Source organism: Ctenopharyngodon idella, chromosome 2 (genome assembly GCF_019924925.1).
Source record: "Ctenopharyngodon idella isolate HZGC_01 chromosome 2, HZGC01, whole genome shotgun sequence".
Classification (NCBI taxonomy): Eukaryota; Metazoa; Chordata; class Actinopteri; order Cypriniformes; family Xenocyprididae; genus Ctenopharyngodon; species Ctenopharyngodon idella.
Genome location: NC_067221.1, coordinates 14451467 through 14466699, shown reverse-complemented (window position 1 = coordinate 14466699; position 15233 = coordinate 14451467). Strand labels below are relative to the sequence as shown.

General features: G+C 35.7%; 1 protein-coding gene across 2 annotated transcripts; it reads right to left on the bottom strand.

The window, feature by feature from the left end:
* Positions 1–2101: 2101 nt before the first annotated feature.
* plvapa (plasmalemma vesicle associated protein a) lies at positions 2102–14191 on the bottom strand. 2 transcript variants are annotated; one of them, XM_051874692.1, is made up of 6 exons: positions 14078–14191; positions 4756–5019; positions 4334–4400; positions 3434–4146; positions 2775–3270; positions 2102–2681 (listed from the first exon to the last, which is right to left on the bottom strand). In XM_051874692.1, exons 1-6 carry the CDS (start codon positions 14081–14083, stop codon positions 2629–2631), a joined length of 1599 nt encoding a protein of 532 aa, XP_051730652.1. In that variant the 5' UTR covers positions 14084–14191; the 3' UTR covers positions 2102–2628. The 2 variants fall into 2 exon arrangements, with proteins under 2 accessions (XP_051730652.1, XP_051730644.1); XM_051874684.1 differs by lacking the exon at positions 14078–14191 and having other exon boundaries at positions 4756–5228.
* Positions 14192–15233: the final 1042 nt, after the last annotated feature.

The window sequence follows — 15233 nt, the reverse complement described above, 5'->3', positions numbered from 1 at the left end:
TGATGCCTAATGTGTGTGTAGGCAATGTTTTTCATAAACACTTTTTGTTATACTGGTTGAAACTCTCTTCACATCCTGATACCAATCAATAGAAGTGGTCTAAATATTAAAAAAAAATTGACATATATCTTTTGTTGAAGTGCAGGACAAAAAAATGTTTGTCCAATCATTGATTTTGGTCCAAATGCAATGATAGGGTGTCCTACCTGCCTATCAAACTGTATTTCCATATACCTCGCTCAGACATCCCACGTCATCACAATGTTCCATAAGGCTATGCAGAGACAGGCTGTCACCGAGTGTCATAAACAACAGCCACCTTTTACAGTTCCCTATATATGCCTACAGGTCTCCAGTATTTAAGACCAGTCTGTCACGATGACAATTACAAAATTTAAGGCTGCACTGATATCTTAGACAAACCTCAAAATTTTACACACAAATATTATTTTTTACTTTTTCTATTACCATATGTCTCTATAATTTTTATGTCTGTATCATGTCAGTATGAAGCATATGGAGTGAGTTCTGCAGATCCACATAAAATTTTCAGTTCAGTGAAAGGCTTTGTAAAAATACTCACAAAATGACTCAATATATTTTAAAGGGAATTTATTTTCTCACTGCTATAAGAATATGCATTTCATAAACCATTGCATTTCACCTGACATTGGCAGTACTATTTTCAGTGAAAAGTTCCATGTAGTGGTGTAAAATAATATTTTTAGTACAGCTTTTCCTTAAATAAATAACTAATTTTAAATAGCACTTGCTGTTTTCATCATTTTGAAAAATTGCACAATCCAGATCCTCAAGAGACCATGTGTAGAGGTCAACAAGAGAAATGTTTTGGCCTTTAATGACTTTACCAGAATGGTGGGCACAGAAGGGCCAAGCAAATAGGAAATGCAATTAGTGCTTTGGGGGAACAAAGAATGTGAGCTTCTAGAGACAAAAGGTGATGAGTTCTGTGACCTAGGTAGGAAGGAGGTAATAATAATAAGCACCTATGCATTTCCTGATGGAGGGTGGAGAAGGGATATTTACCTTGAGATGCAGAACACCATGATTATTTTCAAAAGACCCCAAAGAACATGCTGGTAATAAAAAGGCCCAGGTGAACCATTTAATCTGGCATTTTTCATAACTATCATCACAAGTAACCTCAGAGTAAGTAACATCAGATAAAATTCAGAAACAATGGCACTTAAAATTCTACATCCACAAACAATAATTGCATTGTCTTCTGTAGATGTCTCTGTGTCTTTACAAAGACTTTTCAAAGTAGTTGCTGTCATGGTCCAAGACGTCAGAGCCACCAAAAACCTGTCTACACTCTTTGAGAACAGGAGATCTTACTGTCTTAAGTGGAAAATCACTAATGTCAAACAAAGGATATCCTTTAAGCTGGATAGCAGGCTCCTTCTGTGACGCCTCTATATATTAATTGGCGCCCTGTTTCTTTGCTTTTGTCTGATCCACCTTTTTGGCATTTCAACAAGCATCCTGTCACTTGGTGACAGGATGCTTGTTGACATGGGAAATTATTTTAATTGTTTTACATTATGTTCATATGTTGCAAGTTTCCAGTACCTTACTCTGCATTTCAGATCCATTTCTTTCTTCATTCACAATACTCACTGGCTGCATATTTAATGCTGATCATATTTAAGATTAATTATTTCACAACATATTTGTCGTCAGAATGCATTAATGCGATCACTTTACTAAGTTTAACTTTCCTGCACGTTGGTTGAGTGATGACACTTAAATGAATTTGCTTTGGTTGGAGAGCAGCTCTGTTTTAAATAGTGCTTCCCATTGACGCAAAACAATGACAATAGCCTGATGGTTAGCCAGAGCTATTTTGGGCGTATGTGAAGTGGACCCATTGAAAATTTCATTGACAGTTCTTCTTGTACGTATGTTCATTTTACTGCATTGGAGTCATACACCTGTGTCCTGGAGTCATTGTATTTTTCTGTAAACACATTTGTTCAGTTTGTTTCCAGCTTGTTTGGTGGCTGAAAGAATGCAAAAACATTTTAGGCCTTTGTACTTATATCAGGTTCTGTAATTTTAAGTAAGGCATACACACGTATAGTATATTGCAATTTAATATGGTTAACTGCAACATTATATTAATATCACATCCAAGCCATATTTACCCCTTTTTATATACAGATAACTCTTTACCAGTGTGACTTGCATTCTGTATGAATTATTTGAGCAATTATTTCTAAAAAAGAAAAACATGAATAAAACATGTTGACATAATTTTTTTTTGATCATTAACTTTTTTATTCCACATAGCAAGAAGACACATTTCTAAAAAAAAAAAAAAAAGTTACTATATATGAAAGACAATTACAGCGATAGACTCATTTTATATACACAAGATATATGTATATATATATATTTATATAAGGTATATACAAGCATAAATGCGCAAAAGACATGCGCAACTTCACCCCACAAAAATAATTAATATTCATGTTAATTAGTATTCACATTACAGACTTGCAGGGTCAGTACATTTAGGTTTTCTATTTTCAAACAGTTAATAAATCAGTATATATATAGACACTCCTGGCTTAGCCTGATTTTGCCAGTACTTTGTTCACTCCCTCAATTTGGGACTGAATAACGATGCAGCTCCTTCAGATGGTGAATTATTTGGGCTGTAAATCAAACACAAAAGGTACTATGAGTAAATAAAATGAGAATCTATTAGTTTAAAAATTGCAGACTCACACCACTTCGGCTTGGTTTACCTTGGTTTAACGTTTGACTGTCACTTCCACCTGCTGTTGTTCTTACTCCTCCAAGAGTCGCTCCAAATCCAGGTACATTAGACCCAACTGAGCCAAAACCTGCACCCCCTATCCCTGGTTTTGCCATCCCTACTCCACTTGATCCTGCACTACTGAATGCTGTTGACCCTGTTCCACTTTGTCCAATATTGCCAGTGGGTAAAGGACTTGATCCAGCACTGCCAAATCCTGTCAACCCTGGTCCTACTCCACCCAAATTACTTGTACCTGTCTGGGTGAGACCTATTCTACTTGATCCTGGCCCACCTAATCCTGTGCTGCCTAGTCCACTTGAAAGGGTCCCTGTCCCCCCTGGAGATGTACTTAATGATCCTGTCGCACCTAACCCTGTGCTGCCCCATCTTGTGCTTGATCCTGCACCATTAAGACTGGGATATGCTGACCCGGTGGAGCCTGTCCCTGGCCATGGCATGTATCGGCCAGTTTGCATTGGTGACTGAAATGTAGAGAATTTCAAGTTTTTAAAATTATACAATTAAAGTCAATTATAAATATACACATTTAATTTATAATTTGTAATAATAAAATAAAATACAATCATTTATTTAAAACGAGATAGTAAAACTTGGTTTATATATAAGTTGAAAGACCAACCTCACCTTACAGCTGGCAAGTGAGGTATTGAGAGTCTCAATGGTGCTTTTGAGCATTTTAATTTCTTTTTCCTTCACAGAAAGAAGGTTTTCGTTCAGGTTGTTATCTCCTTTTAGTTTTCTATTCTCCAGCAGAAGTTTTTCACTGTCTTGGTCACAATTGCGCTGCAATTGCTCAAGATTCTTGCGATTCTCACGAATCATGGAACTGCGGTTCTGATTGCACCAATCAGCGTCCTCTTTCAGGCGTACGTTCTCTATCACATATTTGGCATTTTCTCCATTAATTTTTGTGAACTGGTTCCCCACTATGTTCAGATATGACTGGAGCTTGTTCTCAACTTCTCTTGAAAGACTGCTACAGTTTTCCCTAATGTCTTCAAGTTGATTTTTTTGTTTATCGCATGTTAGCTGGAAAGAAATGTGTTTTGAGAAGAGGTCATCGATCCTTTTGAGGAATTCTTTGGTGACATTGGGGATTCCTCGTAAAGAATCTACAAAATCCTCTTTGCACTTCTTTTGATACAAGTTGAGCTCTTCCTCAAGGAATGCCTTGTCTCGCCTTAGTCTAATTGCTTCTAAGTGAAACCCATCCTTGTCTTTGTTGGAGTTGTCTAACTCAGTCTTCATAATGGCCACTGCCTGAGTAAAGTTGGCTTTGACCAGCTTTAGCATTTCCTCTGACTGTGTGAGCATACTTTGCAAACGTCTGTTGTTGTCTGGAAAAGCAAATTGTCGAAACAAGATTTCTACATTTACAGACAAAAAATTCATGAATTCATGTTTTGCTTTATGCGGTTACAGTCAATGTGTTAAATGAACACAAATCCAGATTTTTTGTACTGATCTACCTTGTAAAAGTAAAGTAAATATGTAATGCAAAAAAATTCTGAAGAACCATCTCACCACTTGGGTCTGGACAGAACATAGGAGGGCATGAGCGAGGCATTTTTTTTTCCATCTCACATCGAGACTGTAAAAACAAAACAATATGAAAATTTGTTTAATGAGGTTGAAGTGATGCATTTTAATGCTCTAAAATTCATGGAAGTATAAACGTTTACCATTAACATTCTGCTAATGTTTTTCAGAATGTTCATATAACCAAGGAAAAACATTCTTAAAGCATTAAACATTAAAAATTTACATTTTGAAAACGCTGACAGAACTTTCGGAAATGATAGCCTACATTCTTATAAAACCACACATCATGCAATTATTAATTTTTTTTAGCATCTACCTTCTCACTAGAGCATTCTCTTTTGTATGAAACATATCTGCAATCAATAAATTTGTTGAATAAATTTTAACTTTGCCCCAAATCTCACCATTAATGCTTGCATGTTCTTTATTGTCGCAGCTGAGGTGTTTGCCAGTTTGCGCAATTCAGACAGAACTTTGTCATTGCTCAGCTTCGCAGTGAGAGTGACGTTCAGAACTTTGGTGAGGTTCTTTTCCTTCCCACGGAGAATGAAATTTTCCATCGTGAGTTTGCTGACACTTTGGTCCAACTCTTGCAGTCTTTTCTCCTCCACCGTATGCTCAGGTTGTCCATACACCAGAAAGAGCACCAGACTCGCAATGATCAAAGACTGGATGAGTGAGGAGAAAAAGAAGACAATCTTCATGTAGTAACCACAGCTCTTGCCTTTCGACTTATGCATCTTCTTGGCAGCCAAGCCTAAGTTGGCCTGAGAATAACCACTGTTATACATCACAGCTCAAATGTGGCCTAATCAATGAAGCCCCAGGTTCAATCACTATGCAAAAGAGTTCTCCTAAAACATCAAAGGCAAAATAAGTGAAACATTAACACTGCCAGCTTATATTGTTTTCCTGCACCTCCCATTTCATGACGCATCCCTGGTCCAACCTATGGTCATGATTTCGGAAGTTAGAACAACATCACGCACTGCTGAAGGGCTGGCCCAAACCTAAACTGTACATTGTTCTAATATGTGTGTCCTGCCAAAACAGATCCTTTTGTTTGACAGCTTGCTGGCACTTGAGAAAGCACATGGTTGACGGTTTGACTACGTGCCATTTTGAACAGACATTCAGAGATGATTTTAGATCTAGATTAATGATTACGACATTATGCGATTTTTTTTAATTTGAGAAATTTGAAAAAAATAAAGTACTTCTGATTACCTCAAGAATTATAATACACCACATTCCTACATGCTGTCTAAAATTCTTCTTGACGTATGAGGATGTGGTTTGTATATTGTGCCTTACTAAAACACTACCTTTGACCAAAGCATTTCAGTCAATGGCCAGTTTTAGTTTAAACATAATGTAATTAAGTTATTCACCATAACTTTGTGCTTTTATATATTATTCTGTAATTGTTGTTAAGCCATATGTTTCTAAAAAAATTATTTTTATTTTTCTGATATATCTAAAGAGCCAGAGAACAAGAATATTATGAAAGCATGTGGCTTTCCTGCCAGGAATTGTTGATATGCCAACCCGATTCCAAGAGGAAGCAGTAATTCATAGCTGTGTCTCAGAGTGACAAACGCAGAAGGCACTGTCTGGACACTTCTTAGGTAAACTACTGAACAAATGAAGGAAATCAGCAATAAACACAGATGCATACACATCTGCTGACATTATCAAGAGTTAATCGTCCTGTTTATCTGTTTCTAAAATACGCCTGATGTTAAAATTATCATCATCTAACAAGGTTCACTCACACACTGTTGTTTCAAATCTTTCCAAATCCCGTAAGCTTGCCAAAGCACACATTACCTCATTAATGTTAAAACATTTGTGCTTGAATTATGTAAAGCACTGACAGGACTTCACATAACAACAAAAAAGAAAAAAAAAGAAATTAATTAAACAGATTTTAAAAGCAATGAAGCCTGTGAATTAGGATGTACTGAGTTCATGGTTTGATAGTTAGCTACCTAAACTAAACTGCAACTGAGACTGCCATTAGTTCTCTGAAGACTTCCTTAAAGCCCAGGATACACTGCACGATTTTCAGCTGTCCCAGATGAAAGATTGCCATCGTGAAACAATTGTGGCGATTTCTGTGATCGTGGCTGTGGTCCTATGTCGTACAGTGAGAGAGGTTCAAAGATGGCCATTTTCCCGGTCTAAAGCCCTGGATACACTGCAGGATTTTAGCGATCCTATAAGATCATTACTTTATCACACTGTGCGACATGGATCTACTAAACTTGGGTATGACATACATGAGACTGTACGATGATGATGCAAGTTTCTATAGAAGAATAAAACGTCATCAGCATGCGCTAGTGGTAAACAAAAAAAACATGTTGAATCACACTTTGGCAGTTGTAGTTTTTATGTGTGCTGAAAAAAAAGGAAGCGGCGAAAGAAGAAGGGAAAAGAGCTTGAGGTAAGCAGTTCTAAGTTTTAGCTCCATGTCGCTTTGATTTCGTGTTGCATTTTTATTGGCTGGTCAGTAGACGTAGGTCGTAGCAGCAAACACACTGTGCGATGATCATGCTGAATTTCTGACACTGTCAGAAAATGATCGTAGGCTATCTTTGGTCGCAAGACCAGGAAAACGGCCATCTTTGAACCTCTCTCACTGTATGACATAGGACCACCGATTAAGAGTCACGATCACAGAAATCGCCACAATTGTTTCACAATGGCAATCTTTTGTCTGGGACAGCCAAAAATCGTGCAGTGTATCCCGGGCTTTAACGATCAAAGATAGCCTACGATCAACGCACAGTGGGTGCTTCTCAATATCCCTCCTCGTTTCCTCGCTCCTCCGTCCTCCATCCTATGACCAGGAAACCAATCGAGCTCAGCCATCTTGTAGGACATCTCAGTTCTCTAATTGCACCGCGAGGAGGCGAGGAACGAGGAGTGAGGAAGCTTCCTGAGGAGTCATAAGCGAGGATACACAGGTGTATCCTTTGCGGAAGTCTTTCTCATCGAGAAACCTGACACACGTATACATTCTCCTCCCCCGTCACATCTGTCAACAATAATTTAAATGTATTCTTTACTTTTGCAGTTTAAATAAACTTTACATCTCACATATTTCAATGGAGCATCTTGCGTTATTAATATTTATTATTAATTTTTTAAATAACCAAACTTTAACAACATGAGGGCAGATCCCTCGAGCGCAGCTGATGACGCAGCTGTCCTTGTTTTCTTTCCTTGCATCCTCCCCTCACATCCTACGGGGGTGGAGCTGAGACGCGAGGAAAGGAAACGAGGATGCACAAATAAGAAATGAGAAGCACCCAGTGTGTTTGCTGCTAAGTCTACTGACCAGCCAATAAAAATGCGACATGAAATCAACGCGACATGGCACTAAAACTTAAAACTGCTTAAAACTACAACTGTCAAACGGTGCGTTCCAAACGGGATATATCGCCCTCTGAAGGGCACTTCGGAGTGAAAATCATGGCCGCCATATTGAAGGGTCGTTCCAAACCGAAGTGCTCAAAACTGGCCACTTCAAAGGGCCCTTCGGAATGAAGGATTTTGCACAGGATGATCCTTTGCACAGGGAAGTTGTCTGACATCACAGAATGGGTACAAGGGGCTCGGAGTTCGATTTTACCTATAAATGTATGTATAGTATTTTTCTATACTACTGTAATATTTATACAAGTTAGATTTGGTACATTATTATGGTCAAAATGATATTGTACTTCAACAAAAATACTTAACAGCTACCTTTATCAGTCCATTCAAATGTTTCAAATACAAAGACACAATATACATTATATTTAACGTAAATAAATAAATAAACTAACGTTAAACAAAATGTTAAACAAAAGGCGCCTTGATTGTCTCGTTAAGATGACGCAGAAGTGCATTCCAAAAGAAGAGTTTTTTTCTTTTCTTTTTTTTTTTTTTTTGACCCCTACACCCTTCATCCCTTCGAATCTCTCACTCCGGAGGGTAAACCCTTTGAAGGGATTAGGGCATAGGGATGAACCCTTCCGAATGGAACGCAGCGAAAGTGTGATTCAACATGATGGTCTTTTTGTTAATCACTAGCGCATGCTGATGACGTTTGATTCTTCTATAGAAACTTGCAACCTGGCTCACGAGAAAATGGACAATGAAACTAAATTACAAATTCTATCCTTGCAATCCAAAATTGATGATTTATATACTCAAAAAGCTAAAGGAGCATATGTAAGATCTAGAGCAAGATGGATAGAGAAAGGTGAAAAAAGTAACAATTATTTTTGCAGACTTGAAAAAAGGCGACGGGAGAAAAATGCCATAAATTGTCTTTATGTGAACGGAGTTATAAATACTTGCCCTAAAATGATTTCCTCAGAGATTTTTCAATTCTATAGTTCTTTATATAGCTCATCCTTCTCTGTATCATATTGTAATATTCTTTTTGATAATATACACACTAGCATACCGCAGTTAGACCAGGAATTTAAAGAATTTAAAGAATTATGCGAGGCTGACATCAAAATAGAGGAACTGGATAAAGCAATAGATAAATTATCTTCAGGGAAATCTCCAGGCCCTGATGGCCTTACATCCAAATTTTATAAATTCTTTAGGGAAGATTTGAGAGAACTATTGTTTCGAGCCTTTCTTGAATGTATCCAAAATAATTCACTATCTTCGACTATGAAACAAGGTCTAATTATTCTTATCCCCAAACCAGGTAAAGATGCACGACATATAGATAACCGCATCACTTCACTCAACTATGATTATAAAATTCTAGCTCATATATTTTCCAATAGACTCAAGAAAAACATAAATCAAATAATTAGTGAATCACAGTCTGGTTTTATAAAAGGCAGATCAATACATAATAACATCAGTTTGATCTTAGATATTTTAGATTATCGTGAATGTATTGAGGATGATGGCTATATTCTCTTTTTAGATTTTAGAAAGGCATTCGACATAATCGAACATAATTTCATATTTAGCTCCCTCGAAAAATTTGGTTTTGGCAGTGAATTCATTTCCTTTATAAAAACGTTATATAAAGACATCAATAGTTCTATATCCCTTTCATTTGGAACATCCCAGAGATTCAACATTTCACGAGGAATAAGACAAGGATGTCCCATATCCCCTTTTCTATTTATCTTAACAGTAGAAATGCTCGCTATCTTGATAGATAAAAACAGCAACTTTGATAGACTCAATGTATTTGGAAGACAAATTGGCATTAGTCAATTAGCTGATGATACAGTGATCTTTTTAAAGGACCAATTTCAAATTTATAAAGCCATTCAACTAGTTAATGTCTTTTCCAAAGCATCAGGTCTACACTTAAACTTGAACTAGTGTGAGTTGCAATTCATGGCAGCGAACTAGACACTTTATGTAACATACCAATAAAAACATCTGTAAAATACTTGGGGATAACTATTACTAGAGATAGTAATCAAAGTGTCCAAGAAAATTTTGTTAAAAATCTTTCAAAAGCAAAAACTATTCTCAATAACTGGATACAAACAGATATCTCAATTTTTGGAAGAGTTTTATTGACTAAAATGGAATTACTCTCCAGGTTTGTTTATCCAGCCTCCTCCTTAGCTATCCCACCTCACTTACTAAAAGAATGTAATATTGCATTATTTAACTTTATTTGGAAAAATAAGCATCACTATATTAACAAAAATGATTTAGTTCGCAGTTACGAAGAAGGGGGATTAAATGTTATTGACTTAGAAATAATGAATAGTGTTTTAAAAACTCAATGGTTAAGATCATTTCTTTGTAATACAAACTGCTTATGGTTTACTGTCTCTTCTTCAACATTTGGGAAAGTAGGTGGCTTGGAATTTTTAATTAGATGTGACTTTGATTTGTCCAAATTACCACTTAAATTGTCTGCTTTCCATCAACAAGTTCTCCTGTGTTGGAAATTAGCATTTTCTCACAACTTTAGTCCACACAAAACTTGTATTTGGAACAATCGTTTTATTTTGCACCATAACAAATCTTTATTTTATGAAAACTGGTTTCAATATAACATTTTTTCCATATTGGACATGACGAACGACTATGGTAAAAAATCTCAATTACAATGATTTTTGTTTAAAACATGGATTTGTATGTCATCCTAAAGAGTTTTACAATGTTGTAAATGCCATACTAAAAAACATGGTATTATTAGTAAAAGGTATTCTTTCACATTACTCTGTGACATTCTCTCTCCCATCTCCTTGTCTGGGCGAATTGTTTATTAGGGATCATGTAACAACAAACATATAAGAAGTATTTTCATTGATAAACTTCATCCAAATAGAATTAAACGATATTATGTTTTCAAAGATTTTAACCCTAAAGAGGTGAAGGAAATGAGAATGAATTATCTTACCTTTCTAAGTCTCCCTAAAGTGAAAGAACTTCATTTTAAAATAATAAATGACATATACCCATCTAAAGAATTCCTCAAATCAAAATTTGACATTGGAGAAAACTCTTGTCAATTCTGTGAAAATGATATTGAAACCACTGAACATATTTTTTTTTTATTGTAATTATTCAAAGTTGTTTGTACAGTAAAATGTCATGTATAATTACATGTGTAAAACCCCCTGAATACAAACAAATTAAGTTTGGTGTACTTAAGAAAGATTGTTCACAACATTACTTGATTAACAACCTTTTCGAAGCTGCTAAATACTTCATTCATAAATGTATATTTCTGAAACCCCCCCATCCTTTCCTCACTTCTCTAATGAACAGTCTACATGCTTGTCGTACCCAGGTTTAATAGATCCATGTCACACAGTGTGATAAAGTAATGATCTTATAGGATTGCTAAAATCGTGCAGTGTATCCCGGGCTTTAGATGATCAAAAAACAGAGCAATGTTTTTAGCCCCCGAGTCAGCATTTAGGCCTACACTTTTCAGAAAAATCAAAGAATGACTCAGTCTCTGCTACTGAACTGGTCAAAATTAACGCGTTTTTTCCCCCGGTAATAATTTGGCTAGCGTTACATTATACGATAACGCTGTTATTCACGCAAATGCTTTTAAACCATTCAAGCGCCACAAGGAAAACGAGAACGCGCTGTCTGTAAACGTCGACTCGTGTGCACATAAAGACACGCGCCAGTATCGAGTTCTCTTTCGCGCTTGAACAAACAATAACACACAGAATTATGCCAAAATGCCGTTTGTCGAGTATCCTAGAGCAGTTTTAAATTATTTAAATAACATCTTAAATTAACTTAAAGAGAAAATGAGATACGCGTCAGATCCGCGTCATGTTCGGCAGCGGCAGGCCTTAAAGTGTACAGCAGCCTAATAAACCAGTTGATGTGATGTCTATTATTAATGTAAATAAAAGAACAAAGGTAACAGAGAAAATCGTAGCTTAAATAAGGATTAATCTATATTTAATTCATAATCTATGCAGTGAATAGCCTACTGTAAAGTGTTTGATAACTTTATTCAATTTCTGTAAATTTCCTTCCTGTTAGACAGCTAGGAAGGTCACAGGTTAATATGACATTTATTATAATGGGTTTATGTGAAGATTGTTTTCAGTTCACTTAAATTAAAAGTTATTTTTTAAAGCCTAATAAATGTTGAAATTGATAGCTTTCAGTTATACTGTAATCTTTAAGGGACATCAGTAGGCTACCAGTATTAGCATCAGTGATACTGGCCTTCATTCATAAAAAGAAGCCATTAAACAAATATTTAAATAGGCCTATACTGTCTTTAAGTTGTTTCTATATTAATTTGGAGAGTAATTGTGAAATTTTTACAACATAAAAATATTAAAAACTTTTTTTAAAACAAAACTTGTTTTAATAGCGATTAATTAGAGAAAAAAATGTGCGATTAATTAGTTATTTTTTAAATCGACTGACAGCACTAATTTTAACACAAAAGATTTGCATCACCTTTAAGACCTGTGAACGTAGCTTCTGAATCTCACCACTAGATGGGGATATTTCCAAATCACACTGAACAACACTTAATAACTAAAATAAAAAATATTCCCTAAAATAAAAATGATTTTAATATATAAAATGCAAATATATTATTTTATTGCAAAATAAAATTAAAATAAACTTTTTATGAAACTTCTTTGAAGCCCATGTTTGCTCCAACAGGCTTTCGGGGCTCAGTAAAGTCAGTAAGTAACAGCTGCAACACTATACCCAACAACAGTGGTGTAGTCCTAAAAAAGAAGGACTAAAAAAAAAAAAACAAAAAAAAAAAAAAAAAAGAACAAAAAAACAAACAAACAAAAAAAAAACAACTCAAGACAGTAAATGTGTTTTATGTTATTGTTCACTAGTAACATTTGTTTCATTAAAAACAAATCAATACAGTGCATTCTAAAATTGGTTGACATTTTTCAAATTATTTTTGACTGCATTACGAATATTATTTAAACATGTGAATGTTTAATGTTTCATCTTATTCAAGTGGGTGGTAAAAAATAACTTAATATGAAATAAATATTTCCAGATAATCATTTTTAAAAAAAATTAGCTTTGACATTAGTGGCAAAAGCCAATTATTCAAGAGTGTAGTTTTGGTTTAAACATTAGATAAAAAAAAAATACAACAGCGCATAAAAACAAACAAACGCAGCTAAATAAAAATTTAAATCCACTCCTTGTCAGTAGGTGGGATGGGACAGCGGAAATAGAGCCGTTTCCCCGGTAACCTCAGTAAACAAAGCTGCTTATAAACACTATGCATTACATGGAGGGAAGATGAAAAGAAAATGCCATTAAAACTTTTCTCAAGTCAGTCATTTCCCTTCAGAGATACATTCATAGAATTAATTTATACTTTAATTCATATAATTTCATATAATTTCCCTCAGCAATAATATAAATTTGTAATATAAATCTAGTGAAAATATATTCCCTTAATAGATTATAAATTCTACAAGTTAGCCAAATTTACCACAATTAATACAATAAAACGTGATAAGTTCTAGTAAGGGTGAGTCATGAATAGTTTAAAAATCTTTCTAATAAATGTTGGCGCAAGATGATGTTTTTTTTCTCTTTTCATCAGTCTTTTGTTCATTTTGTTCATCAGTCTCTAGATCATGTTTGACTTTCTATAGACCTAATTTACCAGAGAAACAAGCGCGCCGCCATCTTTAGAATATTGTCTTTGAACTTCCGTTTTTGCGGTAGCTCTGTATATTTCTATGGCATCGCTGTTGAAAAAAAATTAGCTCGTGAAGTGGGTTTACCTGTTGTAGAGTTAATTAAAGTTATCATGAGCATTGTTATGTTTAAAGCAGATGTCTTAACAAATGTCAGTAGACCGGGAAGATTTTAAAATGAGCAGTTCTTTCATAAATACATAAGATCGCTGTGGAAATACAAGCCGGAAGTCAAAAGACAACGAGCGCAGCGCTGAAAAGGGGCGGGGCTACATAAGGTCTATAGCGCTTTAAAGTGTTGAACTCTCAATAGAATTCAAATGGATCGCACATTTTATCATCAAGTGTCACGATAGGAATGGCTCGTGGAAATCTTATCACACTTTTGGAGCGTGACAAGATTCAGTATGCTTATGATTCGCGCGCCACTGATGCATTAAATAAACCGGGCTTCAGTTGCGCTGATAATTGGTCTTTTCAGTTCGTACGGGAACTTAGCGCTTATAAAAGCTCCGAACGCATGATGTATGTAATGAATTAATAGTCTGCATTCGCTCACCACCATATTTCTCACGACGTGTCCGCTGTATGCGCTCAATTCACCGCTCAAAACACCAATCGGCTTTGATCGGAGTTCTCTCAAAGCTGATTTAGTCGATGATGGGCGGGAAAAGGTAGAATGATGGAAGTGTTAATGCACCAATTACAACAAAGAATCGCGGGTTTACATAACAGCATTGGGCCCACAGTTAAAGGGGAGGGTAACATGACAGTAGATTATGAACTTTCGAAGCAAAAAAACAAGTGAGTATACGCCAATACTGATCCTTAGATGTGGTAATACGCAAACAGTCCTGGGCAAAAAGTAAGTATGTGGCGTATACGTGCATATGGCCCCGACTACACCACTGTTCCTGAACCCTGGGGTCAAAGGCCAAATAAACACCCAGTTTGTGCAATGCACATAACACAAGCATGCACTCTCAGACCTGTACTATTCTTTTCTCTTGTGCACTCATAAAAACAATGCTTGTGGGGGAAACACATTTTACATGCCACCAAGAAAGTCACAACGAAACAAATCCTAAAAAAAAAAAAAAGTTGATATAAATTGATGATGCCAAATTAGCTTGCTGCTGGTTTCGCTAAGCGAGTTGCAATCAAGGTTTGTTTTTGTTTCTGTTAGCTAAGAATATCATTTCACAGAAAGAGTTAAGAAGGAAGCCGAGGGTGAGTGAGGGCAGCAAATGAAATGTTTTTCTCTTGAGTGTGACCCCTGACTAATTATGTAATATGGTGGCCAAGATCTAAATCTCAAAACAAGAGACAGCTGTCTCCTGAATCAACAACAAGATGTACAGCCTGGATGGCTTTCTCATTGTTTGAAAGTAATAAAAAATGAAAAGTAAAGAAATTGTCCATTCCTTTTTATGCAGGAAACAGTGCTGTGCTCATGCTCTCCTGCATTGTTTGATAACTGCACAAAATTATTATTATTATTATACAAAATGATGTCTTTCCTACCCTCTGACCTCTTTCTAGATAAACCAGGACTGAATTCTAGCCTTACCTAACCTGTAGATAGGCTCTTGGGTTACCTAACTGCTATTAACATATTTGTACTTTCTAAATCACTTTGAGTGTAAAGAATCTCAAGGCATTTTAACATTTATTCCATAAAACTAGTGTCTATTGCATTAAGTTTTTATTTTTAA

Bases quoted from the DNA above. Each gene is read 5' to 3' on its own strand.
- plvapa (XM_051874684.1), bottom strand. From the start codon at position 5,142: ATGTATAACAGTGGTTATTCTCAGGCCAACTTAGGCTTGGCTGCCAAG. The intron at 3,271-3,433 runs GTGAGGTTGGTC...TCTACATTTCAG, and splicing joins CCTCACTTGCCAGCTGTAAG to TCACCAATGCAAACTGGCCG. The intron at 2,682-2,774 runs GTAAACCAAGCC...TTTGATTTACAG, and splicing joins CAGTCAAACGTTAAACCAAG to CCCAAATAATTCACCATCTG.